General features: G+C 53.8%; 1 protein-coding gene across 4 annotated transcripts in view; it reads left to right on the top strand.

The window, feature by feature from the left end:
* PLB1 (phospholipase B1) overlaps positions 1-26,630 on the top strand; it is a 122,858-nt gene that overhangs the window by 74,356 nt on the left and 21,872 nt on the right. For all 4 annotated transcript variants that reach the window (XM_045979692.1, XM_045979690.1, XM_045979691.1 and 1 more), the window contains exons 26-44: positions 352-433; positions 3,211-3,315; positions 3,433-3,528; positions 3,753-3,824; positions 4,818-4,856; positions 5,401-5,455; positions 6,322-6,380; positions 7,310-7,383; positions 11,411-11,454; positions 12,062-12,170; positions 13,650-13,701; positions 14,096-14,176; positions 14,701-14,766; positions 15,561-15,661; positions 16,678-16,759; positions 17,439-17,543; positions 18,631-18,726; positions 19,224-19,295; positions 25,295-25,360. In XM_045979692.1, coding sequence (XP_045835648.1) covers positions 352-433; positions 3,211-3,315; positions 3,433-3,528; positions 3,753-3,824; positions 4,818-4,856; positions 5,401-5,455; positions 6,322-6,380; positions 7,310-7,383; positions 11,411-11,454; positions 12,062-12,170; positions 13,650-13,701; positions 14,096-14,176; positions 14,701-14,766; positions 15,561-15,661; positions 16,678-16,759; positions 17,439-17,543; positions 18,631-18,726; positions 19,224-19,295; positions 25,295-25,360 — 1,456 coding nt within the window. The remainder of the gene's footprint in view (positions 1-351; positions 434-3,210; positions 3,316-3,432; positions 3,529-3,752; positions 3,825-4,817; positions 4,857-5,400; positions 5,456-6,321; positions 6,381-7,309; positions 7,384-11,410; positions 11,455-12,061; positions 12,171-13,649; positions 13,702-14,095; positions 14,177-14,700; positions 14,767-15,560; positions 15,662-16,677; positions 16,760-17,438; positions 17,544-18,630; positions 18,727-19,223; positions 19,296-25,294; positions 25,361-26,630) is intronic.

Below are 26,630 nucleotides of genomic sequence, written 5' to 3' on the forward strand. Positions count from 1 at the left end.
TAAAGCTCATGGCACGGTGAGCATCCGGACGTGGGAGCCCTTACTCTGCGCGTTGCTGCAGCTGTTATTATTTACAAGTAGGTGTGCTCTACCGCTGTTGCCTGGTCTGTCCTCACACAGTCGTAAGGGAACCAGCTCCAGAAGTCGTTCCTGCAGAGGTCAGAAGTAACTGGCTCATTTTCATGAGAAAATGCAGCTCTGGGGAACTTTCTCCAGCTTCATCTGGCGGGGCCTCCATTAGCACTGACTTCTGACACCTCTAGGTCAAGTAGATGGTGAATCTCGAGTCAATGTCATGCATTTGGACAGCGATCTTGGTGGGTTGAGGCATCTCTTTGGTTTGGTCCGCAGGAACCTGTGCCCCTGTGTCCTCAAGTTTCAGGATAACTCAACAGAACTTGCCACCCTCATCAAAGTGAATAAGCAATACCAGGTAAGCCAAGAATGGGTTCTGAGACCGCACTGGAAATGCTGCGTGGTCTCATTGCTCCGATGAGAAAATGAGGTCATGCTTATATATATATATTTTTTAAAGATTTTATTTATTTATTTGACAGACAGAGATCACAAGTAGGCAGAGAGGCAGGCAGAGAGAGAGAGGAGGAAGCAGGCTCCCGGCTGAGCAGAGAGCCCGAAGCAGGGCTCCATCCCAGGACCCTGGGACCATGACCTGAGCCGAAGGCAGAGGCTTTAACCTGCTGAGCCACCCAGGTGCCTTGAGGTCATGCTTATATTATCGTGATCCCCGCTGTCCAGTGTGAGGGTGTGAGGTGACCAGTGAGCCGGATGCAGACTTGAAGACATCTTGAAAGACCGTAGGGATTGTGATTCAGTTTATTTGCACCAAGCTTGTAGAGCCGAGTCACTGAACACACTTCACCAAATCTCCATTCCTGGCCTTGCGTGCGCACGCGCGCGCGCACACACACACACACACACACACACACACTCTCAGAGTATTTCCATTTGGAGAGTGTGTGTGAGTTTCTGACTTCTGGCTGGGAAGCCCTTTCCACCTAAGAAGGTCTAGAGGATTCACTGAGATGACTTGTATGTCCTTTGCTGTCCTAACCCAGGGAAGCAGGTACTCTGGGGGAGTACAGGAGAAAGAGAGTCAGCCGATGATCTCCAGACATCCTGTAGGTTATCCATTTAGGGCCTTTTCCCGTCCAGTCTTTGGCCAGAGCAGCTGGTTCTTTTGATGACCTTGAGTTTCCCCTAAAATAATCATCCAGTCACTCAAGAGGACAATGGTAGCCTTCCGGTTCTTCTAGAGTAGGCTGCAAACAGTTACCAGGATGGATCCATCCTTCAAACTCATGGACTCCTTGGAACAGAGTGGGATGTAACTGGCTCATTTTCATGAGAAAATGCAGCTCTGGGGAACTTTCTCCAGCTTCATCTGGCGGGGCCTCCATTAGCACTGACTTCTGACACCTCTAGGTCAAGTAGACCTTGGAACAGAACCACTTCCCTTCAGGGGTATCAGGGCACGGGGGAACGAGCCTCCATCTATCACCCTCTGGGTGACTCCCCAGCTGTACTTTCTTCTGCTGCAGGCAGGCAGAAGTCCATGGCCTGTACTAGGAGAAGGAAAACAGCCAAGGTTACAGTCATGAGAGCAAACCTGTTCCAGGTGGAACAGGTTCTTGGAGGCAAGCAACAAAAATGTATGTGATGCGGGTTAATTTAAGCAATTGGATTATTTCAGCAGATGGTCTGGAGGAGTTAAAAAGCTATGATCAGAGGCGGGGGCACCCAGAAATCATGGCATCATGAAATTCTAGGGGCCAAGTCATAAGGATCAAAATCAGACCAAGGAACTCGTTCAGTGGAGACACTGTGGACACCACCACCACTGCTGCTTCTAGGAACCGACCGCAGCTGCCACCCTCAGCAGAATGGGTTCTGTGCTGTCCCTCTTTCTGGCACTAGCTTTGGAGGGCCCCTGGGCATGTGCCTAAGCCCGAGTGTGGGGGTCACTGGGAAAGCCCACATTTATCTTCCTCATTTTGTACAGTAGGAGGCGGGCTGCTCTTAATATAGTGGAGTTTTTCCAAACATAGGAAGTGGGTTCAGATGCTGTTCCCAGGTCTAATGTTGGTTACCACTAAGATCCAGGAGAAGTTCATGGTTAGCCGTAGGAGGCCAGCACGCCCACTGGCGGAATCCTCTCCCTACTTTCTGCAAAAGCTATGGCTCCCATCTCTCTCCATGGAGATGATCATTGCTATTCATGACTACCACGTGCCCGGCATTCGAGACACTATTTCTTTCATTTCCCAAGAGAAGCCTGGCTCCTGTGGGCCATTGTGGCTATTCACAGAGTAACCAGTAGCACTGGAAGGGACCTAAGGGATGGTCCAGGCCTGGCCAAACATCCTCCACTTACAGATGAGGAAAGAGAGGTCCAGAGAGGGGAAGCATCTTGCTGAAAGTCACACTGCTACTCAGTGGCATTACACTCTCTTTCTGGCTGGCCCCCAGGGAAAAGTACATGTGGCGCCTTCGGTAATGACCCCACTGATGTCCCTGACTGCCTTTTCCAGCCAGGGTCCTGGCCCCAAATGGTAGAAATCCTGTAAGCCGTGAAAATGGCAGAGACTGGCAGAACCTGGAGCCAGAACTGGGCTAACTTGTCCTCCTGGAACCGAGCCCAAGGGGATCTCTGAGAGTAACAGCTCTGTTACCTTCCTGGACAGACCTGAGGGTCTCAAAGAAGGGCGTATGCACAGGAGCATGCCTGCCCCCTCAAACACACACCATGCACAGATGATATAAATGGGCATTAAATGTCATTGCTGATTCACCTTTGAATTTCTGAACAAAGGTAGGACAGAAATAAATTAAATGTAATGATTATCCAAAAAAAAAAAATCATTACACCGAATTCATGCCCTCCCCTACCCCCTGTCCAAGTCTTTAATCAGAAGCTTCCAGAGGAGATCAAGCTGGTGGTTTTGGGTTTTTCCTTGCCTTTCCTTTCTCTCCCCACAGCCTAGGTCAGAGACACACAGCGGAGGTTGGGGTTGAGGGGGGAAGTCTGATCTAAAAAAGTAACTAGCTGGTTCCTGAGCAGTTGAGATTTTGTTACAGATTGATTTCACTCCAGGGGCGGACTCTGTTCAATTCTTTGGCAGCGAAAGAGGTGGCACACAACCTGAGCAGAGGTGGGGAGCCCCTGACCCCTGCCCCCTGTGCCTCCTGCAGGAGGGGACTCACCGGTTGGTTGAGAATGGTCGGTACGACACAAGAGAGGACTTCACGGTGGTCGTGCAGCCGTTCTTCGAGAAAGTGGACATGCCAAAGACGCCGGTAAGGAAAGCATGCCGGGTGGATGTAGGGGAGCCCCACAGAGCCTGGTCGGTTCTGAGTGTCATTTGTGTCCCGCACGTCCTCCAACACGGACCCTCCTTTACGCCCTGTGACCAGGACGGGTTGCCGGACAGCTCTTTCTTTGCTCCTGACTGTTTCCACTTCAGCAGCAAAGCTCACGCGCACGCGGCCAGCGCCCTCTGGAACAACATGGTAAGATGTCCGAGGTAGGGAAACCTATTCTCTCTCTGTAAGAGAAAGACTCTGGTGAGCTTTTGAAGGAGTTCAGAGACCTATCGCTCAGGCTGTACCATCCCCGATCCCCCGCCGCATAGCGATGACAGACCCCATTGTCTGTGTCCATCCCTCCCTTCCCCAGCCCTGACCTGCAGCCTGACCTCTCCCTTCTTGTCACCTCTTTCCACTTCTTGCTTTAGCTGGAACCTGTTGGCCAGAAGACAACACAGCACAACTTTGAATACAGGATCAATATCACCTGTCCGAACCAGGTAACACGCGAACCGTGTCCTTATAAACAGGTCTGTTTATCTGAGGCATCTTTTCCAGGGTTATAGCACCTCTCAGGTTTCTCAGCTCGTTTCAACCCCAGTTCCCACTCCCACCCCAGACTCCAGGTGATTGTCCACAGAGCCCCATCTGGCTGGACCGTAAGGGGGCGATAGCCCCCTGTGGCCAGGGGTGCCTAGTGTCCCTTTGTCTCTCCATGTCCCAGGGAGCCCCAGCATGGTAGCACCTTCCAGCTGTCATTTTGGAGACTAGGGGACAGCGGAGAAGGTCAAGACCAGGATGGGGCAGAAAGGATACCCTGTTTCCATGTAGTGACTGTCTCTGTGGCTGGATAGAAAGATGGAGGAACTGAGGCGATGGGGGAGGGGCTGGTCAAATGGAATCTGGAGCTAGAAAAGCAGATATTACCTGGGAAGGCAAAGCAGATCCAGCCCCCCCCCCCCCCCGCCCCGTGTTCATTCACAAATGGCCAGAGGGATACTTGGACCTCTGCAGCTGCTCCCTCCCCTCTACAATGTCCTCCACATTCCCAGAGGGGTCCCAGGGCTAGACTGGGAACCTCTGAGCCAGGGCTTACATGGAGCAGGACCTCAAAGCACCTGACTTTCTTGCCTGGGCAGGGTGGGAGGGGCCTGGGGTGGCAAGGGGTCTGGGGAGTAGGCAACATGCACTTCACGGAGGCAGTGGCTGAGGTCGGAGGGGCAGGGGCGGGAAGGAGAGGGGATGCAGCCACCCCAGCCAGCTGAGAGGGGAGCAGAGAGCAGACTTGCTCACCTGGGAGCCACTGCAGGCTTTATGCTGGCTGTTCCTAAGAGTTCAGGTTGCAGAGAAGGCCCAGCACATGCTGGGAGGGAGCACACAGCGGTCAGCCCGGGGTGGGGGGGGGGCCTTGGGGACATGGGCAGGGGAGGCTGAAAGTGTCATGCAGGAAGCCAGTGAATTTGCTAGAGTTGCTCACCGCCCTCTTCTCGCAGGTCTGGCCGTTTCTGAGCACCTACAAGAGCAGAGAGCAGGTACGAGCTCGTTTCTTCCTTGTGGCCCTCCAGCCAGCAGGGTGGGCAGTCCCCAAGCTGGGACTGGCCCCACAAGGTGGGGGGGGGGCAATGTGGGTAAGGGTCCTGGTGGGCAGCCAAGGGGGATTAATGCTCTTCTGTAAGGTCTACCAATCTACACCTTCAGACCAGGTGGTGGGCAGGATAAGCCACACTGGTTAACAGCCCGGGGGGGACCAGCCAGTTGGACCACTCCAGAGACCTAGGTGATGAGAGTTTTTGTCCTCAGAAGGCTGCAGAATCAGAGATGGCTGGGGTGGGATAGGATTGTTATGTCAATGCTCTGATTCTTGCACCGGATGGTGGACGATCTGAACTAGCTCAGCGGATCCCAGCCTAAGATCACCTACGGAGCCTTCTGGAAGTGCCCTTCCAGGTCGCTCCCCAGGGTGGGACCCAGGAATCCAGCTGTGTTTGGTGATGCTCTCCAAGTGAGTCTGATGCCCAGCCAACCTCTCCGGTCACTTTCAACCCTGAGATTCTACGATTTGTTCTATGCCTTTAGGGGAGCTATCTGCCATGCAGGGACAGAGCCCCTTCTTCCTCCACACCCACCTCAGGTAAGCCCCTTATGACACATCAGAACCAGCCCCCGCCCCCCCCCCCCCACAAGCACTCGGAGGCCAATGAGCACTCTGGCATGTGTAACTCAATGGCAGCTTTAGGGCTGGGGCTTGCTTCCTGTCTGGGTGGTTGCCTGGAACAGGTCCCTGCTTTGTCCCCCTCTGGGGTGCAACGATGTCTTTACCCCCACAGGACCCAAGGTGACCAGGCCAAGAACTGTTTGCTGCCCTCTCAATTCAGCCTGTTAGTCGGAGACCCCCAGGAGCTCCCCCTTCATGGCCCAGCCTAGTGGCGTGACCTCCCTGAGGCTGAGAGCTGGGGGCAGGAGCACCCAGGGAATCTCAGGAGCGAGTCAGCTCTGCAGGGTGCCCTGTGGCCCCAGGCTCTCTGATCACTGCTCCCTGCAAGAGGGCCAGAAAGTTCCATGGAGGCTTCAAAAGCGATCTGGGACAGGGCAAGGCCTGACATGACTCTTTCTCAGACTCTTGGCCGAAATTTATAACGCAGCTGTACATGGGCTGAGCCTCAGACCCTGTAGCTCATCGCACATGGTCCAGTGCCCAAGTGGCCCTGCCCTCAAGGTCACAGCTGGCCTCCCACCCCACCATGTGTAAATTCCACTCTCCCCTCCCCACTGTCCGTCCATCCAGCACCCCCCACCCCCGTTTCTGCACCACTCTCCCCACAGGCCCAGGATTTGTTTGTCGGGTCTTTTCTGAGGAAAACCGTCATATAACTTCTGTCTCCATGGCCCAAACACACATACAGGTCATGCCTCTGGTCCTGCTTCAGGGTCAGAAGCCCTAGACTCTGACTACAGGTTCCTTCCCCCCAACTCAAGTGTGTCCACTTATCTTTCCAGTGCACGCCCTGAGACCGGCAGACATCCGAGTCGTGGCTGCGCTAGGGGACTCCCTGACTGTAAGGATGCTTGGGCCCCAGGTGGGGGGGTGGGGGAAGCTGCGCCTGTTGATCCCAGGGCCTGCGCCCCTGACTTCTGCCCCTAGCCTGGCCCTGTCCATCCCAGAGGGTGGCAGTGGTTTGATTTTGCAGTCGCTTTCTCAACCAGGTGTGCAAGGGGACATCTTTTCCAGGAGCGAACTGAATGGTCTCAGATAGTGGAGGTTTTAAACACCTCACAATTGCTTTTTTTAACAACTGCAAAAAAGATGTCATTTCAACTCAAAATAATCTGAACCCACCTGTGTGGGTGCTCCTTTCCCTCTGGATTACACTTGAGGAGTAGCTCAGACCCTCACATATATTCTGTCCACGCACCTACGTGCAAAGCAGGAGACTCCACAACCGTGGCTTAAGCTCTGCTGTGAATTTCCAAGAAACAGGGCTCCAACCCTCCCAGATGACCTCTTTCTGGCAGCACTTCTGAGGCCACAAGATTGCCTTACAGAATGTCCCAGAGGGAAAAAGGAGAAATGTGACATTTACGAGAAGCCTGCCCACTGCGGTCCACTCCAGTCTAGAGATAGGCTCCTTCGTGCTTCTAAGAGAAGTTCAGAGTGTAGGGCTTGCAGTAGTAATATGGCCATGTCTCATACATGCAAAGCACTTTGGAGTTTACAAAGCTGTTTTTGCCATCATGATCCGATTTCGTCATCAGAGCAATCCTGTGGGGACCAGAGCTCAGCAAGTCATGTCCTCAGGTCAGTTAGGAGGCAGCTGAGAGGCAGGGAAGGCACATGACTGGAAAGGAGCATGGGAGAATGCAAGCCTGCTCTTGGGCTCCCAGCCCAGGGTCTGCTCATGCCGCGTGATGAATGCATTGGGAACTGCCCGCCTCCCTTTCCTCTGACTTATTCATTTTCCTATGGATTTTGGTGTGTCTTTGAAAGGCTGGCAATGGAATTGGCTCCAAACCGGATGACCTTTCTGATGTCACCACGCAGTATCGGGGACTGTCATATAGGTAATGCTAACCCTTCTCCCCCTCCCGCCCCAGGCTCACCCCCAGAAATTGGGTGAGGGGATTGTCTCTTGTAACTGTGTAAATACTGAGGAGCCAGGAATAGATCTGGAAGGGGTTTCAGAACAAAAATTGATGTATTTCTGCAAAACGTGACCATAGGGTGAGTAGAGAGGATATTTTACTGTTGATAACTTTTTTTTTCTTTAATTGTACAGAAGAAGAAAACCAGGGTTCTTGTCAGACTCCTGGGTCAGCAAATCCAACATGAAATGCACCTGAAAAGCTCCAAACCTTTGAGTTTTCACCTGACTGTGTACATGTCTGTGCGCACGTGGAGATCTCCGTCTGTTTGCTATCTCTATGTATATGTTCATGTCATTCTGTGCTCACACCTCTGCCTTCACATATATGTCCACGTCTGTCCAGAAAACTCTGAAATGCAACCCACCACTTCAGAAGGAGAGGACTAAGACAGACTCACCAGCCTCGAGCCCTCCCGGGTGCCTGCACCAGAACTGGCACTGAGCCGGGTGGGCGAGGGGGTGGACGGGAAGCGCCTGCAAATGCTCGAGCTCCATGGGCAGGTGCTGCTTGAAAGTGAGATGCCTGAGGGCCACAGGGATAGAGATGTTGGTATAGGAAAACTCCCAGAGAAGGTGGGAGTTGACAGATGAGCAATCAGATGAGAAAGGGCATTCCAGACCAGAGGTAGAAAAGCTCAGAGCGGGTAAGGTGAGTGGTTGGGTGTGGGTGGGCATTCCTCAGTTTTTTTCTTTTCCAGTGAAGTTCGTGTTTATGTGTATTTCACGGTCATTGGCAATTAGCTCAGAATTCCAAACAACAAGGCCAGCCAGGAGAGGGCAGAGTGCTAAGACGTTTTGAAGCCACTTCCCATGCTTGCCTCCTCCCTTCTTCTGCCCAGTGAATTCAGATGGAAAGTTTCTTCCGGAAAAGTGAGAGGAAACAGGGTGGGGACAGTTGAGACGAAGGCAGTTCTCTGGCCAACCCTGAGGACAGCCCCAGAGGGGAAGGTGTGTCTGGGTGGGAGGAAGGGAGAAAGGACCCTAGACATGGGGAGCAGGAGGACACCAGCTGCTCTGGTAAATGCCTCCCAGCTCCCCTGGGCCTCCATCCCCCCCCCACCACGGCTGGGCAGAAGGCCTCCAGTGGGCCGCACAGAATAGAACAGAGTCTCGTCTCCTGACCACTGTGCCCCAAATGTTACTGAGGCTGCAGGAAAAAGAAAAGCCAGAGGGGAAGAAAGCAAGCAGAGCTTATGACATACAATCCAGAAATGGCTTGAGCTGAGCACAGATATGCTCAGTCTTGGCTCAAGAAGGCAGGGGCTTTAGGTCATAGTGTGGGGAACCACACGTGGTGGGGTGATGTGGGGAGGCTCAGAGTCCAATCAGATTCCTGGCATTCAGATACAAACAGACAATCTTCTGCTTAATGTTTCTCTTTAGCAAAGAAAACATTCTGCCGTTGCTCTATTTCTCCCTGTAAAGGAGGCCAGGTGTGGCCTGATGTTTGAATCTTCTGGTCCTAGTCAAAAGCCTTGCCTAGTCCATGGCTGCTGTACTTTAAAATCCTTTGTTCTAAATGTTTCAAATACCTGCCCCAAGGTCCACATGTGTTAATGATGGAAACTTGGTCAGAGCCTGAGATACGGGTTTGACACTTGGGTAGAATAGACTGGTGTTTCCCAAAGAGTATTCCACGGAACACCAGCCCCTGACACATTCCTGAAAGAGGGCAGAATTATTTACACTGGGGAGGGAACATTACCCACCATAGCTGCCTTGTGGAGAACTCACATGTATGTATGTTATCATTAAAGGCTCTGAGAAGCCCTGCAATGAAGAAATGTGTTTAAATTGTATCTGTTTAATCCTATGTTTCTCTTAATCCCAGAATCCTTTCTTTGTTCACAAAACCTCTCAGCATCCCCTGGGCAATGTCCATGTAGTAGGTTGACCTAAGAAAAGTAATTTTCTGAAGCCATTGAAGCTTCTGGTTTGGAAATAATAGGCAATGCATGGTTCCAAGTAAATGAAGACTGTAATTTGAGCCTCTTCCTGTAGGAGACAAAGTGGAGAGAGGGGGCCTCATAGAGTCAGACATGGGAAGATGACCCAGAACTCTTGGGAGGTGCGTTGCTGTGGGCAGGACCTGTAGGACGAGGCTTGGCAGTGACTATTTCCAAAGCCCTTGACCTGAGAGAACCATACGTCAGGGACAGGTGCCGGCTTTGTCTCGCTTAACTGTGTGTCAGGGCCAGAGATCTCTGGAGCATTGCTGCTTTTTTTTTTTTTTTTTTTTTTTTTTTGGTTAAAATAAGTTTGCTTCTTTGGTATCAAAGGACCAAAATAAAATTTGCTTGCAAAAAAAAAAGCTTTTTAAAAAAATTAATTAGGTGTTCAATCTCACTGAAACTCCTTCCACAAATGTCATTAAGTGTCTACTCTGTAATTCTCTGTGCACTGAGGGTGACAAAAGATGAACAAAACCCAGCCTTTGAGCTCATGGTTTAATATAAATTACATTAATCGGAAGGCTCTCACACTAACTAGCTGTTTCGTATGGGTCTCTTTTCTTTCATATGTCACATAGTTCTCAACGAAATGAGGGCTTAGATATTTTTGTCCGTCCATCTTTATTTGTGTAATTCTCCTTCTCCTAGAAATGTTCACTCAGAGATTTCTAGAGCCTGCTAGTCTTGATCCGCTGCGGACTTGTTTTAGAACAAAGACACTTTTAGACAAATGACAGTGGGAATTACTTGATGTGTGTGTAGGTTTATCTCCATGTTTATGTTTGTATGTTTAGTGAAGAAGAAAAGGAGGCAGAGTGAGAACACAGTGACGGGAGGAGGTATATGGATTTCTAATTCCCTTTCAAGTACAAAGTGCTCTGAGTAAACACTTTTAGTTGCAAGAAAGGAGGATCAGGTAGTAGCTGAAGCAGTTAGCTTCAGGCACAGTTGGAGTAGAATCAGAAGCTTGAACAAAGGTCCAACCACTGGCCAAGTTAGGTTCAGACATCGGATGGGAGATGGGAGAGAGATGCACCTGAGTCAGGCGATGGCAGAGCTCACCTGGCTTCTTTCCCTCCATCACCTGGGGCTGCCGAGCCCCAGACTTGACCGCCCTCGTCTGAAAGAGTTGTCTTCATCCCAAGCAATTCCTTGAATGAAGAAGAGTCATGACTTTGATTCATGGCCTGTCCTTTGGAAGTCCGTGCTGGTGGGCTGGATGCAAACACGGTGTTCTCAAAATGCATTGGCCTGGAATAATATGCTGGCATTGAGGAAGGAAGTGCAGGGAGAAAAAACAGTAAATACAGTACATTTGCAAATTGGACTTTGTTCAAATAGAAGTACTTCTCTCCGGGCCTCCCATGTGTATTCAATTTAAATGCATGAAAGGAAATGTAATCTTGAATGGGTCTTGAGGTTAGAATGAACAGCATGAAACTACATCCAAGTAGATAAAATCAGATTAGTCATTGGAAGGCAATGAGAGACCCTCTGGTGAAACTCCCAGTGGAATTGGCCTCCCCACTGGGCAGAGAAGAGTTAATCCATTTTCTAAAAACTTGCAGCTCAAGCTGGTTTTTAGTTACCTTTCAAAAGTTCATTAACCTCTATGCACCTCAACTTCCTTTTCTGTAAAATGGGAATATTTGCATCTGTATCAGAAGCTTGTTTTTTGGGAGGGGTCAGGTATCTAATGTAGAGAATCTAGGGCGTGGGGGCACATAGTACATGCTCATCTAAGTGCTTTCCTTCCTGATTTGGTGGAAGAAAGAAACAGCTCTTGTTTGCCTTCAAATCCTGTTTTTTGGGGGAAATCAACACTTTGGGAAATGCAGACTTTCTCAAGAGTTTCTCCAACACAAGGAGACCAATGGGTCTGGCACACCTTACAGAGGCCGATGGTTCGGAAGCTAAGAAAGATGGGATGCTCTTTCACAAAAGCCCAAGTATTGATTCACTCTTTCTCCCTGGTGTGTTCACTCCCTGCAGTTCAGGAGGGGACAACTCCCTGGAGAACGTGACTACCTTACCGAGTAAGTAACCGCCAGGGGCTTGAGTCTGTTCACCGGTTCCCCCTGAGCCCCAGCTTCCTAAGAATGCCCCAGCTAAGAAAGGAGGAAGTCATCTTTGCGTACTGTCATTGAGGGGGGGCAGAGGCCCATGGACAGGTAGTTGAAGGGGGTGTCCTAAACACTCTATTTGGAGCCCCGAGGCCTGGGTTCAAGTCCTGACTCTTCTCTGTACTTGCCAAGTGACCTAGAGTGAGTCACCAAACATTCTGAGCCTCAGGTTCTTTCAATGGCCCAGGGGATGCAGAGACCATCCAATGAGATCGTGAATATTCCCTACACTGCGAAGGGATAGGAGTGAGGGACAGAGGGACAGAGGGAGGGAGGGAGGGAAGAAGGGAGAGGAGGGGAGGGGAGGGAAGCCGAGAGGCCTTTCCTGCCTTGGCCCACCGTGTCATCAGGTCATTTCTGCTCAGAGAGCACCAATACCTGCCAGGCACGCACCACCCCCCTACCACCCCAGCTGCATGAAGATGGTAAAAAAACCCGCTCCGGGGAGCCTAGAGCAGAGAAGATACCCTGCCCCTCCCTCTTAAATTCTCTGTGTCCTGTTCACCCCCTGCTCTTCCAGACATCCTTCGGGAGTTTAACGGAAATCTCACAGGCTACGCAGTGGGCACGGGCAATGCCAATGACACAAATGCATTCCTTAATCAGGCTGTTCCCGGAGCAAAGGCTGAGTATGGCATTTGGGGAGGAGGGCCTGTTGGGGGGGGGGTGGCGATGAGGGGGAGGTATGTGGTCCCCTTTGAGATGGTGAGCCTGACCTCCACGTGCAAAGGGGACATTTCTCCATTTATAGCAATGATCTGGGAGGTCTTCAGCCACTCTCTTTCCTGGCTGCCTCTGTGACTAGGGCTGCAGCAGGGAGGCCAGAGAGGCTGCCACTGGGACAGGAGCCGTGGCCCTAGAGGCTGAACTCCTGACCTCGCTCCTTGCGCGGCATGTTCTAATCATGCAACTAACCGACTAACCTCATCCAAGTGCTGATTCTCACCACGACATAATGGTGCTAGAGAGATTTGCTCCTCCCAAGAGTCACAAGTGACAGCTCCCTGAAAAGATCAGGGAATGCCAACAGATGGATGGGCAAGCCAGAATCTCCAGCCTTGGAGGCTCCTGGGACAACGTGCCATGGCCTGTCCCTAGTCCCCTCTGGAGTGAGTAGAAAATGCAGTTGAGAAGCTGGAGGCAGCTGAAGCAGGACTGCTCAGCCCCCCAGGGTGGTCTCAGGATGCCCCTCACCTTGCTCTTAGTGGCCCCCATAGCCCGGGTTTCCTTGCTTCTGGCCTGGCCATCTGGGCCCCCAACACACTGTCACCCCCCCGACCTCAGCTCGGGCCCACGCCTTTCTAGCTGATGGGCACTGCCTGCCAACCTGGGAAGACCCTTCTTGGCAATGAAAACATCTGGGGACAGATGGACCCAGTGGCAGGTCCCAGGAAATCACTGTGCCATGGACCCATCTCACCCAGATACATAACGAGGGCCAGAACTAGTGGGGAGCTCGGGATGCTTAAGATCTAGACTTTCCATGATTTATAAACCCAGGCATGTATACAACATATAGTTACTCCCTCACCTCTTTCTAAAAGAAGCATCTGGCTAAGTTTACTGAAAAAAATAACACAAGGAACATGGACTTAAGTGAGAAAAGTCACAGGCACTGGTGGCAGGGGGATGGGGAAGAAGCAACCGGGCCAGGAGGAGCATTTCTGCAGTCCTTCTGCCTGATGATCAGACTCTCAGCTTCCGGGCAGCCAGGGGGAAAAGAGGAAGCATGCTAAAATGCTAAAACCTTCATAGACCTATTTTCATCACCTAGACTAGTCCTGCAAAGGAGACAAATGGTTTCCCAACATGGAACCCTAAAAGACACATTGCATGTGGAGTCCTAGAAAGGAGACCACGAGTAACAAATAGAGTTGACAGGACCCTAGACTGTGTGGCTTAGGACAAACAGATAATTGGCACCGATAATTGGCTTTTCAATGGGTTATTTGTTGTAATAACTTTCCAGAACAAGCAAGTGGCTCCTTGCCCATGAGCCTCAGGGTCTCTGGCAGTGCGGGCCATGGGGATAATGCCATGGAAACCTCCAGTTCAGGCTCTGTAGAAGGACTAGTTCCCCCATAGGACTGCTTTCCTCTCTTTCCCAGGGAACTTATGAGCCAAGTCCAGACTCTGGTCCAGAGGATGAGAGATGACCATGTGAGTCGAATTTGCAGTTATTTTTAAACACTCATTTTCTAACCCACTGAAGTCCCCAAATGGAATGGTCTGCCATGAAAACAGTGAGCCGTGGCACTCTAGAAGCGTTTAAGCCGTGGTAGGACAGTCCGTGTCTGAGGCCCTGGAGGACATTACGTCCATGGCGGTGGGGGGTGGAGGGGTGGGCCGCCCCTGATCACAATGATCTTGAACGTCCCTCCTGATGCTAACGTTCTGTGGCCCATAAATAAGCTTCCAAAATTCTTTCAGCTCTGAGATTCTGACTCCATTATTTTGAGTGGGCAAGGAAGTCTTAGAGGGTTGAATGGATTTCCTAGGGCTATGGCATTTTTGTTTGTTGGAAGTCACTGAGCATTTTCCTCCTCCCGTGTAGAGAGTGAATTTCCACGAGGACTGGAAGATCATCACTGTGCTGATTGGAGGCAGTGATTTATGTGACTACTGCACAGATTCGGTATGGGGGGTCGGGGCGGGGGGCAGGCAGGCTGACTCATTGTTCCTGACATTGACCGGGAGGACTTGGAGGTCCTCTTGGAGACTAGTCCCTTGAATCGACCCTAGGATTGTCCAGCGACAATTATCCTCCTCCTCCCCGTGAGCCTCGGATTTCTGCCTCCACCCACCTCCGTGTCCCAGCGGCTGTGAGGTAGCACGTGGCAGGAATGGGGCTTCTAGTCCCCTCTTACAACTCCTAAGAACTCAGGAAGCGGAGAAACTGTGAACCTCGGCAGTGGGAGGGGGGGACCTGCACGTTCACCTCCTAAACGGAAGCTCTGGCTGAAGGTTCTAGGCTTCTGGCTGGCCCATCCCTGATAATAGCGAGGAACCAACTGCTCAGATTCTGACATGATGAGCTGGGCAGAGGGAGAAGGCAGAGGAAGAAGTAGTCCTGGGGGCAGAACCAGCGGGGGGGGCTTCAGCTGCCCCGCTGCCCCCTCTCCCGAACCAGCTCCTCCTCTCCCTCCTGTGTCTTCCCAGAATCTGTATTCTGCAGCCAACTTTTTTGACCATCTCCGCAACGCCTTGGACATCCTGCATAGAGAGGTGGGTGGAGGCTCAGACAAGCTGGACACAGTCAGGCATGTGGGTGTGGGGAGGGAGGATGGGGGAAGGCAGGCGAGACATCCCCTCCTCTGTAGGAGACAGCCAAGGGCACGGGCGCCTCCCCTCTCCAGAGTTTGGGGGAACCTCTTCCATTTGCAATCATCACAGAAGGATCTCAGTCTTGATGACAAGGCAGCTGGTGTGCTCATCGCTGCCCGCCCCCCTGTCCCCCCCAGAACCTGAGACCTCCCCTCGTGGCCACAGCAGGGTGCCCCCCGTGCTGCCCACTGAGCCACAGGCTGTATCTAGAGTAACCCCTCTCTGGTCCTGCTCCCAAGAGCTTGTTGTCTTTCCACCCCCGGACACAGACAGACGAGGGGTTCCAGCTGCCCCGGGGGGAGCCCTCCTACTATCCAGAGCTTCTCGGGGTGGCCAAGTCCCCAGGCCTGCTCAGCAGAGCTGGTCCGTGTTGGGCTGGAGGGAAATGGCAAATAGGGCACCCGGCTCAGCCAGTCGGAAGCTCACTAGCTGATGGCCGAATGGAGCCGAGCTGTCAGCCTTTCGACTTTGGTCCGCCATGTTGTCCCTGCCAGGAGGCGCTGCTCACCCCGCAGCCCGCAGCAGGCGGCATAGCCGGCAGGGCCCTGAGTAGTGATGCTGTGTCCACGCCCCCCCAAATGCACACTCAGGGACACGTGAGCTGGAGTTCTGTAGGGAGGCATTTCTCAGGGCCCTAAGGCAGCTTGAGGAAGAAGGCCCCAGGGCTCCTCTCTCACCCGCAGCCTTGCCCATAGGTGCCCAGAGCCCTGGTCAACCTTGTGGACTTCCTGAGCCCCAGCATCCTGCGGCAGGTGTTTCTGGGCAATCCGGACAGGTGCCCTGTGCAGCAGGCCAGGTAGGCAGGGGCTGGCCACCCCCGCCCCCGCCCCCACCAGAGAAGCACTCTCCTCCTGGTCTCGCTTTCACAGTGGTGACTCCTCGGGGTCTCTGTGACTCAGTGTGTCCATGGATCCAAAGGGGGTCTTGTGTCAGGACCACCCCCTTCTGAGAAGCTGGAGATGGATGTCCCCCTTCCCCAACCTCAGGAAACCACGAGGGAGCCCTGTGACATGGGAGCCCCAGGGGAGAGGGTCAGGGCTGGGACCAAGGCTGGCGTTTGAGACACAGCATGGTCCAGCCAGCAAGAAGGGGAAACGTGCGGTTGTATACGTACGTGGTCGGACTGAAACAGAAAGTAGGGAAACGATGCACACCATTCGGTCACCTTTATGGAGAAGGAGCACACCGGGGGACTTCAGATGGGAGTGTTCTGTTTCCTAAGTGGGGTGAGCAGCACGTAGGTACGTGTTCTGTCTTCCTACCTCATACCTTCATTTGTTTCTTTAACAAATAGTTTTACAGAACCTACTCTGTGCCCAGCACTATTCTCAGTACTTGAGAGATCATACCGGCTTTAACGTGAAGTGTATTTTGTGAGCATGAAATAATTCATGATTGAATTCATCCAGATTCGCTCTGAACGCACAGTTCATGATGAAGGGGGACGCTAGGGCGAGCTAAGGAGGCATGTGAGGGCAGGCGCTTCAGAGACCCCGGAATACAAGCTCTGATACCCCAGGATGCATTTTAATTTTATTCCTAAAAATTAAACATCAGATTTTCATTGCCTAAGTTCATGTGTTCCGCGTACTTTGCCGCAGGCCCGGTGCCTGCCGTCCGGTGTTTGTGTTCTATCGCTATGAGAGGCTGCTCGCTCCCCCGCCCTTGGGACTTAGTCCAGTCCCTGCGTCAGGCCTCGAACCTGCCCCTGAGAATGAGTATCAGAGCCCCAGGGCCTGTGTGCTCCTAAGCCAGGGCTCAAGTGAGCCACCCCACGGAGCTGGGCCCTCCCGTCTCCCCCTCTTTGTGCAGCGTGTTATGTAACTGCGTTCTGACCCCTCGGGAGAGCTCCCAAGAGCTGGCCAGGTTGGAGGCCATCAGCCAAGCCTACCAGGTGAGACCAAGAAGGGCGCCACCACAGGGAGTGCTCTCCTCCTACTCGGTCAACACACCCGCGCTCAGGGAAGGGAAGAGCTGGTCCGGGTTGGAGGAACGTCACCCTCTGGGCCCCTTCCTCTGCCCCACCTGGCTGAAGTGTCTCAGGCCGCTCTGTTAGAGTCATCCCAGAGGAATCCAGGTGGCAAAGCCCTCCTGGCCCACCTGCCCTCGTGGCTTAGCCCCATGCTTGGCCTACAGAGGTCAGTAGCTCTGAGGGCTGCGTGGGTGGGCCTTTCCCTTCCCTGCACTCCGGGGACTCCCTTCCTCCCCTCCTCAAGAGACAAGGCACAAATAGGGAGGTGGCTGGTCCTAAGCCCCCAGGGGCCCCCTAGAGACTTTCCCCAGCTTCTTACCCCTCCTGGGACTTCCTGCCTTGGCCTTCAGAGCTGGCCAGTTCACTCAACAGCAAAGCCAAAGGTGAACCAACCTGTTTCCAATTCTCTGGAAAGATTGATTTGCAATTGTGATTTGCAATCACATGTGTCTGTGTTCTCAGGGGAAGGGTTGAGTCACCCTCTTGGGTAGGGAGATGGGGGCAGGGGTGTCAGCCGCCACGCCCCTGCCTCCCCCCAACAACCCCCCCACCCCGGGCGGCCCCAGGGCCTGTGCTGAGGGCAGCCTGCGTGTGTCCGCAGAGCAGCATGCGGGAGCTGGTGGAGTCTGGCCGCTATGACACCCGAGAGGACTTCTCTGTGGTGCTTCAGCCCTTCTTCCGCGACGTCCGGCTCCCCCTCCTGGCGGTACGATCTCTGCCCTGCCCGCTGGGGCTCGTGGGAAGGAGGAGGAAGAAATTCAAGGCAGAGATGCAGAGGGCTTTCCCAAGCGTGTGAAGATGATGGGAAAGACACGGGCGGCTCTCCAGAGTCTGGTCTCGTGGCACAGCGTCCCAGAACACCTGAGCTGTTTTCCTCGCGGCAGCCTGATGGGGGATGCACTCATTACCACGGACAGCAGCCCCCACTTTGTGGAGCACCCCTCCCCCCACCAAGCCCCGTGTTTGCCTAGGTCAACCCTTCACAATGACCTTGCCATGAATTTCTTCATCCCCAGGTAACAGAGGCGTACAGGTGTGCAGAATCCTTCCTAAAGTCACACAGGGAATAAGGGACAGAGAGGCATGGGTTGGACATATCCATCTTCAGATGATTCCCTTTCTGTCACCCACCCACCACTGAAGTACTGAAGGAGGGTGCTGGGGAATGGGGTCTCCGCACCCCCTGGCCATGCTCTCCCCCTGACACTTGGAGGAAACGAGCTGTATGAGCTCACCAGGTGGGGACTCAGTTCTCTCCTCCTGGGCCTCCATGCTAAGGGTCTTGCCTAAATGGAGGGAAGCTGGAAGAAGGCTTGGGCACCCCTGATCACCTCCAGAGAGATGCGGGTGGCAGGTGTCCCCATGTTGACTTTGCCCAACCTGTCCCCAAGCTCTGCCCTGTTCTCCCCACCAAGACCACTAGACCCAGCTGGTCAAAGGCTGGCTGGCCAAGAGCTCCTCAGGGACTAGAATCTCATTCCCTAGACCATGGCATGGGCTAGGGCATTGCACAACTGTGCCTAAAAATAAAGATAATGCTTTTAAAACACATTACATAAGGGGAATTATGGGGCCAGAAAGGAGGGTGGGGGTTGGGGTCACCCAAGGCTGTTAATCTGTGGGATTGTTCTTCTCTCCCTCTCAAGGTGACACGGTCAGTTCCAGTGGCCTGGAACTTCTCCAGCGGGAGGAGGGCACTGAGTGGTCAATCCCAGGGGTCAGGCCGACCAGCTGCAACCCCCTCTCTACCCTCTGTACCATTAGAATCTTAAAGAAATCCGTTTCTCTTTCAGGATGGTCGCCTGGATATGTCCTTCTTTGCGCCAGACTGTCTCCACCCAAGTCAGAAATTCCACTCCCAGCTCTCCAGAGCCCTTTGGGTCAATATGGTAAAATCAGTGGGGGCATCCCTGGGTCTCTGGGGCTCTAGTCCAGCAAAGCAGTGGCCCTACAGAACGAGGCTCGCTCCTGGCCTCCCTTTGCAGGCACGGTAGAAAGGAGCAGCAGCTGGCAGGTCTGTAGAAGTCTGTAGAACTGAGACCACGGAGTCCTTGGTTTTCCAGCATCAACTTCCCCCTCTCCTTTGCCCTTTGACCTGGGAGGAGGGGGCTCTCCGAGGAAGGCAAGACCCCTCACACTTATTCAACATTCTCCACGTGCCAGGCGCTGGGTAAGGCCGTGTGAGCTGTTACCCAAGCCGCTCGCCAGCCCTGCCAGCCAAGCTCTAGGACTTTGCAAGGAAGGGAGAGGCTTGCCCAGCGCCCCACAGCCAAGCCAGGAGAGGAAGCCAACCCCCCTGACATCAGGCTGGGAGCTGTCTCCGCTGCAAGGTGCTGCCAAGGGAATGCTCACTTTAGCGGGCCTGTCTTGTCTCCCCACCCTGTAGCTTGAACCACTAGGAAAGAAAACGGAGAGCCTGGACCTGGCAGCAGATATCGCCCTCTCCTGTCCCACTCAGGTAATGGGGGAGGACGTGCACTTCCCCTCCCCAGAGCCCACAGCTCAGACCTCGCCCTCCCCTGGTCCCGCACCACAGCCCCTGGAGTGGGTGTGCAGGGGAGCTTCGGAGGATGGGAGAGAGTCTACGGGAAGTGACAGGAGGAGATGGTGCAGAAGCACTTCTTTGAGAATGGGAGAAGCGGGTGGGAAGGGAAGCCTGGGCCCCAGCAGAGGCAGAGGACCAGGCTGAGAGCCATGGGTTCCTGGTGGTGTGGCAGCGGGGGCGCCAAGAAGCCAGAAGTGCAGCAGGAAAGCTCATTTTTGGCAGCAGCCCTTGGGGCCCATGGGCGAGTCTGCCCGCGGGTCAGAAACCTTAGTGAGAAACCAGCCAGCTCTGAGGTTGTGGTTGGTTGTCTGAGAGCCTGGAGGGTGAGTTCCCAGCAGGGATAGGATCAAGGAGGAGAGCAGCAGAGAGCACGGGGAGCTGTGTGGAGGAAGGGCCGGGAAGACCAGCCTTGCCACTGGGCTCCAGGAGGCAGCTCAGGGCTCCTTTTAAGGAGGAAAATGTAAGTGGTGGTTCAACTTGATTTCAGGCCTAGGGTGGGGGCAGGTTAGTGTTCCCACTGCTTTCGGCTCCCTTTCCTAGGCTCTGTCTTAATGGTTTTTTAACCAAATAAGGCTGAAGCCAGATGGCCCACAGTGGCTGTAAAAGCAGAAGGACCTGACCCAGTCTGGGAGGCTGGGTTTCCCCCCTGGGGTCAGGCTGCCTCAGCCTCTCCCGCCCGCCCCAGCTGAGCAGCAAATGGGCCTGCAGCTCCCCCCTGTGTCTGCCAGGGCTCCAGAGAGGATGGGCACCGCTGCCCGCACCCATGCTCCCACCTCCCCGAGCCCAGCCTCCGTCCCCAGCAGGAGAGCAAGGGCCATGGGAGGAAGGGATGGGGAAGTGAGGCCCGGGGAGTGAAGGGTCAGTTGCTGGTTCTAGAGCTGGGAGGGAAGGAGTAGTCACAGGAGGTAACACAGATGCCCCCGCTGGAGGGCCGGACCCAGTCCTAGGGGCCCTACTGGGCCACGCGTGGATGGTTTAATTACTAGATCCTGAGCCTGTCCAGGAGTGTTTTGGGGGAAGGACCAGGCTGGGTAATGGGGGCATTTGGGGACTCAGAGCAGTGGCTGGAAACCATACTAGAGGTAAGCATTTGAGTGTTTAAACAACCTATATGGCCATCCTGAAAACCAGCCTCGGAAAATCCTCTCCAATCTGTTGATTCTCCTGCCATTCAAGAGTAAAAGTATTAACAACCGGTTCCAGGGAGCCGTCCTGTTCCCTCCCTTCCCCAGAAACATGTATTAAGTACCAGGCTGGAACCTCAGTACCGGGTCAGGGAGGGCCCGGTCACCACGGGCCTCGAGGTCACCTGGACCACTCCCTGTCCCAGACCAGGCAAGGAGTCCCAAAAGGGTGTGACTCTAGCCACAGCGGGCTCTGCTCCTCCTTCTGGACAGAGCACAACTGAGCCATTGGTAAGTGGAGGAGAGCAAAGCCAGCCTCTTGGAGCCCTAGAAGCCCAGCCTGGGGGAAGCCGTTGCCAGGCAACCCCATTCCAAAAGGATCCATCTGTTGGCCAGCCCCGCTGCACCACACCAGGCAAAGCGGCACTCCGCGTTCCTTGTGTCCCATCTGCTCCCTCCCCTGTGCCTTAGAGCTCTATAAAAGTCCGCCAGCGTCTCCGTGTGAGCTGACAGGGGCCAGGCGGCACATATTTTAGTCCTCAGGGTGTCTAAACATAGAGGCAACAGGCAGGACCCGTGGAGAGGAGGGGGCCGGGATGGAGCCTCCTCCCTGCTCCTCCCTGCTCCTCCCCCTACTGCAATTGTCAGCCAGGCCAGGCCAGGCCAGGCCCAGCCCAGCCCTTAGCCTCACTCCCTGGATTTCTGTTAGACTTCTGATTAGCCGCCCCATGGACTGTGACCATTGTCCCCTTTCAGCTCTCACTGCTTTCCCTAGCCCAGGGCAGCTGGCTGTGGCTCCTCCTCGGGCTTTGAAGACCCACAGTCTTCTCTCTCGGCTCTCACTCCTCTGACCTGCTCTGAACACTCATCAGGGTGAACCATGGCCTCCGTGGCCTCCGTGAAACCCATTTCCACCTGCATTCCTAGCCGCAGTGCCTCCCCAATGGTGCCGTTCTTCTAGTCGCTGTCCCTTCTTGTCCCAAAAATGGGGACATTCTCCCACTGTCATGTGCCACCCCTATTCTGTTTTCCCTCTCTCCACATCCCCTGGCTCTGAGGGTTGTCTGTTTCCACGGTTTCCTGGTAAATATCTGTGCGCAGGACCACCCGGGTCTTCACCTCTCCTTTTTCAAACTCCAGCTCTGTTCTTCTAACCCTTAAGAGAGCTTCCCCCCTGAGATGCCCTGGGTGGTGTAAGGTTGCTCTGAAGGTGACTTAAATGTATTATCAGGGGACCGACAAGAACAGGGCCCCAGACAGAGACACTGGGAGGGGGAGGCGCACAGAGAAAGAGAGAAACTGAAAAAATTTTAAGGGCTATCTCACCCAATCTTTCATCTTCACAAAAAGCAGAGGTCTGTTGTGCTCCCTTATACTTACTTGACCATTTAGCAAGGTTTGTATTTTGAAATACACGTGGGGGACACTATGACCTTTGGAATGCTGTGGACTTCTAAGTCTCCTAGCCTGCCTCACCCCACCATCACCCCAAACTCAACACACATCCATCCAAAGACGAATTTTTTAGCCAGAAACGTCAAAACAGGGAAGAAGTATTAGTCTCCCCCACCTCTCTGGTCCTCAGGACTTCCCTCTTTCTGTCTGTATCACTGTGGTTTACACAGTTCAGTGGGTGTGGGATGGGAGGTGCCCTATCTGATGGGACCCTCCCTCGTGCCCCACACCGGCCCCCCCCATCCCCTTCCTCCCACCCCCGTTCCCGTCCTCCCCACGCTGTGTGCTAATGATCACGTGGCCCTTCCCGTCGTAACCACAGAGAATTCTATAACCCGAGGATCCTGGCAGCGAGAGCCTCAGAGTCCCGTCCACGCGCCCGGTCCTGTGGTAGAGGAGTTTCTCCACTCGCCTCCCCTCCCGAGGCACCAGCACAGCCTCTACTGAAGCTCCCTTAGTCTCAGGCAGTGCTTTTCCGACTACCATGTGGCTGCCCATGGATGGGTTGTGAAATCATCCTCTCAGGTCCTGAGCCAGCACACGGGGACTGGCATTCCCTGTCCTGTTATATCCTCCTTCCTGTCACCGACACCCACTTTCCCTGAGCCCTCCCTCCCTTCCCTCAGCCAGAGGAGTCTTGCAAACCTGGCATGGTACGCATGTCCCCCTGGAACGGACGCCCGCTGGGGGTTGGCCCTGGGCTTGACTGTGCCCCCCCAGGGCGGTGTGAGCCACACAGAACCCGCCACTCCTTCCCCACAGACCTGCGCACGCGGTAACACGACCAAGAGAGGCCTGATCTTCCCTGAAGGCCGCTGACTCACACAGCTGACGCACAACAGGAGGGTGTCCTGGCACTCCCCGCCCTGCCCCCCAACCCAGGCAGGCCACACCGTCTTTGTAGAACACTCCTGTGCTACGATCATTGGGCTTCACTTTCTAGCCACTGGTGCTCCAGATCCAGCCCACGAGAGCCGTCAGGCTAACTCGAACCTCTTTTTTACATGATCTGCTCCACTCTGGGTCCCTAAACCACTCTGACTCACACATGCCTGATGGTGTCAATGGTCAGTGAAGCAAGCCCCGGGCACCCCCCACCCCCACCCCCCCCATCTGTCTCTAGCCTGGACCTGTTCTCATGGTTCCTGCTCTGGCTTCGCTCCCCCACCGCATTCTGTCTCCCTGACCTCTGACCCCTTTGACTCCCTCTCCCCTCTCTGGCCCCTCCCCCAACCCTTGGGTCATGTGACCAAATAGACCCTCCAGCCTGACTTTCAGTGCTCCCAGGAGAGCGGGGTGAGCCTTTGCTCTCTGGGTCTTCCCGCACTGGCCCCTCTGGGACTAGCTCCAGCCCCCAGCCCCTATGCCCTGGTCAGGGCTCCCTTGACAAGGGAAGAATGATAACTAGCGACAGTGTCTCCTCTATGAGGTCCATATACCCTCTCCAGCCCGATCTTGCAGCCATTCCTCAGCAACTACTGGGCTTCCTAGGCACACTAGTCCCTGAGGCTTCACTGGGTCCTGGGGTCTCGTGCTCTCTGCCTGACTGGCACAAGTTTTTTAGCCTCCCCTCATCCTAGCACCTGGAGGAGGGCCCTGCACGCACGGGGTGCTTCCACCCATGGCCATTATTTCTAGAATGCTCCCACATTGCCCTCCTCGCATGGTGAATGCTTGGGGACGGCTGTGTAACGTCCGCTGGGGCAAGCCCGGTTGGCCACGGTGACATGGCATGGTAAGTCCTCGTCGCTTACCTCGTCGCTTCTGCCCTCGGCCCTGAGTAGTCCTCAGGCCCACGCTCCAGCTAAGAATACCGAGACTCGAGACTCCAGAGGAAGGAGAGACGCTCCGTGTCCCAGGGATCCGGCGTCTGTGCCAGGGGCTGGGAGGGTCAAGGCCACTGCTGAGCCCCTCTCTTCTCTTCCTCTCTGCCTGGCCTGACCCTAGTGTGAGGAGCAGAGTGGAAAGGCCTGACCTGACAGGCGCGCACTATCGCTCTCTACCTGAACTGGGTCCCTCCCCCATCCCGGATCTCTGTAGTTCTTCATCCCTAAAATGGGGTTTTCTGGGGTTGCAAACTCTGGTGCCATGGCAGGGAGAGCATGACTGGGTGAATGGAACTGTGTATGCGACAAGAGGAAGGGGTAGGGGCCAGAACTAGGACTCTATACCTCTTCCCAAAGCTTGCAGACTCTTCTCCCTCCCCTTCTTTTTTTAACACCATTCAGGCCCAAATAAGGCAAAACAAAACAAATGTCTCCTGACTAGAATTCGCCCACAGGCAGTTTGCAACCCCCTGGAACTGATACCCCGTGGCCCCTCCTCCAACATTCTGGTTCTTCTTTCTTAGTCCCACTTCCTTCCCAAACCTTTAGACCAAGGCCCTTCCACTCCACTGAGCACATCTTGGGAAAGTGCCCACAGCCCTGGGGCCACGTGTTAGTTCCTGATCTCAGTCTTATTAACTCCTTGCTTCCTATCATTTTCGCCTGTTCTCATTACCTTGATTTTCCCCTGTTTCTCCTTTGCCTGTTTCCTCCTCCTCCCTAACCCTCACCTGTGACTGAACAGACTGGAATCTTAACTGGGCTTGTGAGCAAACTGATGGGGAAGGAACTGGGTAGGGAAGGAGGAGGATGTTCCAGGAGAAACACGAGGCCGAAATATGTGAAGCCAGCCTGAAGGGAGTAAGACACGTAGTTCGAAAGAGGCAAAGAAAATTAAAATAAAATATATAGATAATCAATACTTTCTGGAAAAGAAAAAAATGCTGTCATGTGACTCTCTCACCAGAGAGATTACAAAGGGAAGAAAACGGATCAGTTTGAGGACTTGGGTGGATGTTTCATGGCAAGGGGAAAGAGCAAACCCTCGGACCCTGAGTAGAGCACACACACAACACTTCTGAGGCCTTTCCCTGTGCACCCTGTGCCAGAGCTGCTGTGCAAAACCCTCAAGGGGCATAAAACCCTGTGTGGCTCAGTGGGTTAAGTCTCTGCTTTTGGCTTAGATCATGATCTCAGGTCCTGGGATAGAGTCCCCCATCGGGCTCTCTGCTCAACAGGGAACCTGCTTCCTCCTCTCTCTCTCTGCCTGCCTCTCTGCCTACTTGTGATCTCTCTCTGCCAAATAAATAAATAAAATCTTTAAAAATAAAAATAAAAAATAAAACCCTCAAGAGAATGAATTAAATTATGTTTGTAGGGTTCCTACTATTTACATGCAGAAGAGTCACATGAAATCATTCTGGAGGGCAGGATTCGTAGTTCTCTTTCCTAAGTAAGCTTCGATGCTGTCCGATAACCTCTCCCTGTGGTTTCTGTTCTCTTGCAGAATGAGCCCTTCCTGAGAACGCCCCGGAACAGTAACTATACTCCCCCCACCAGGCCGGCCATTGAGGTAACTCCTGACACGCACGTCTGCCTCTCTCAGGGACAAAGCATTTCTACCTGCCGCTGACTCAGGGTGTGGCACGGGTTTCCGAGTGTGAGCTGAAGCAGAAGCGTACTTTTCTTACCTACTAGAAATTGGAATGTTAAAAAAAAAAAAGTTCCTGAACCATGAAATCCCAGGATTGTCCTAACATGCTCTCAAGGGCTGACTGACATCAGCAACCAGCTAGAGGAAGTGCCCGTGGATAGGTTTTCTTCAGCCTTTGCACAGACCTTGTTCCTGATGAGGCAGTTCAGTGTTTCAAGACGGGGGTGGGGGGAGGCCGTGGGTAGTATGTGCTGTAGACTTCCGGTGAGGAGGAAGGTGGTGGAAGAAACCTTCATTCCAGGGGCTGGACCCAACCGGAAGGTGACATACCCAGGTGGGCCCCCAGGACTGGCGCCCCACCCCCAGTTTCAGCCAAGCACCTCTGGTATTTGCAGTCTTGTTAGAAGGTCCGGGCGGAATTTGGTCCTGTCCTTGGGGAGTGAGAGTTCATTCCACACTGAGCGTCTACTATGTGCCTGGTGGTATCCGAAGGAGACAGAGGAGGAGACCAGACAGATGGGTCCTACCTCTCCAGGAGCCTAGAGTCTATTGGAAGAGGTGTCCAATAAATAGGTCAACATGGTCCTGTCGGCTGTGGCGACAGCTCTGAGGAAGGTGATGTGAGGAGGCGTGATGGGCTGAGGGAGGGATGGCAAGTCCCCATGAGCTACGCAGGCCAGGCTCTCTTAGGAGGCGAGCCGTGAGCTGAGACGTGCATGATGAGAAAACTCTGGCCACCTGGGGAGGCAGAGCTGGAGTCCCAGGCAGGGAAGTGGGGCTGAGTTCAGGTATCAGGGAAGAGAAAGAAGGTCAGAGTGACTGGTGGGCATGGGAATAAGGTGGAGTGTGGGGTGATGAGATCAGAAGGGTTGTCAGGCCCCAGGTCACACGCAATCCAAATCCCTGAGGAAGAAGGCGGGGCTTTAGGTGGAGCTACGTGGAAAGCCATGGGAGGTTCTGGGAGAGGGATACACCATCGGCTTCACCTGGTTAAAAGATCTCCCTGACCCGAGTGGCAGATGGATTGAGAGCAGCAGGAACAATTGAGGAAAGACCTTTTAAAAGCCAGCCAAAGTACGGAGGCTAACTTGTCTGAAATTACTGAAGGACTGTTAGATGCGGAGCTCTGGGGAGTGAGCCATGACGTCTCCACGGCTGGGTAATACCACTGTCCGGCTTCTCTGGATTC

This window comes from Meles meles, chromosome 15 (assembly GCF_922984935.1).
Source record: "Meles meles chromosome 15, mMelMel3.1 paternal haplotype, whole genome shotgun sequence".
NCBI classification, from domain to species: domain Eukaryota; kingdom Metazoa; phylum Chordata; class Mammalia; order Carnivora; family Mustelidae; genus Meles; species Meles meles.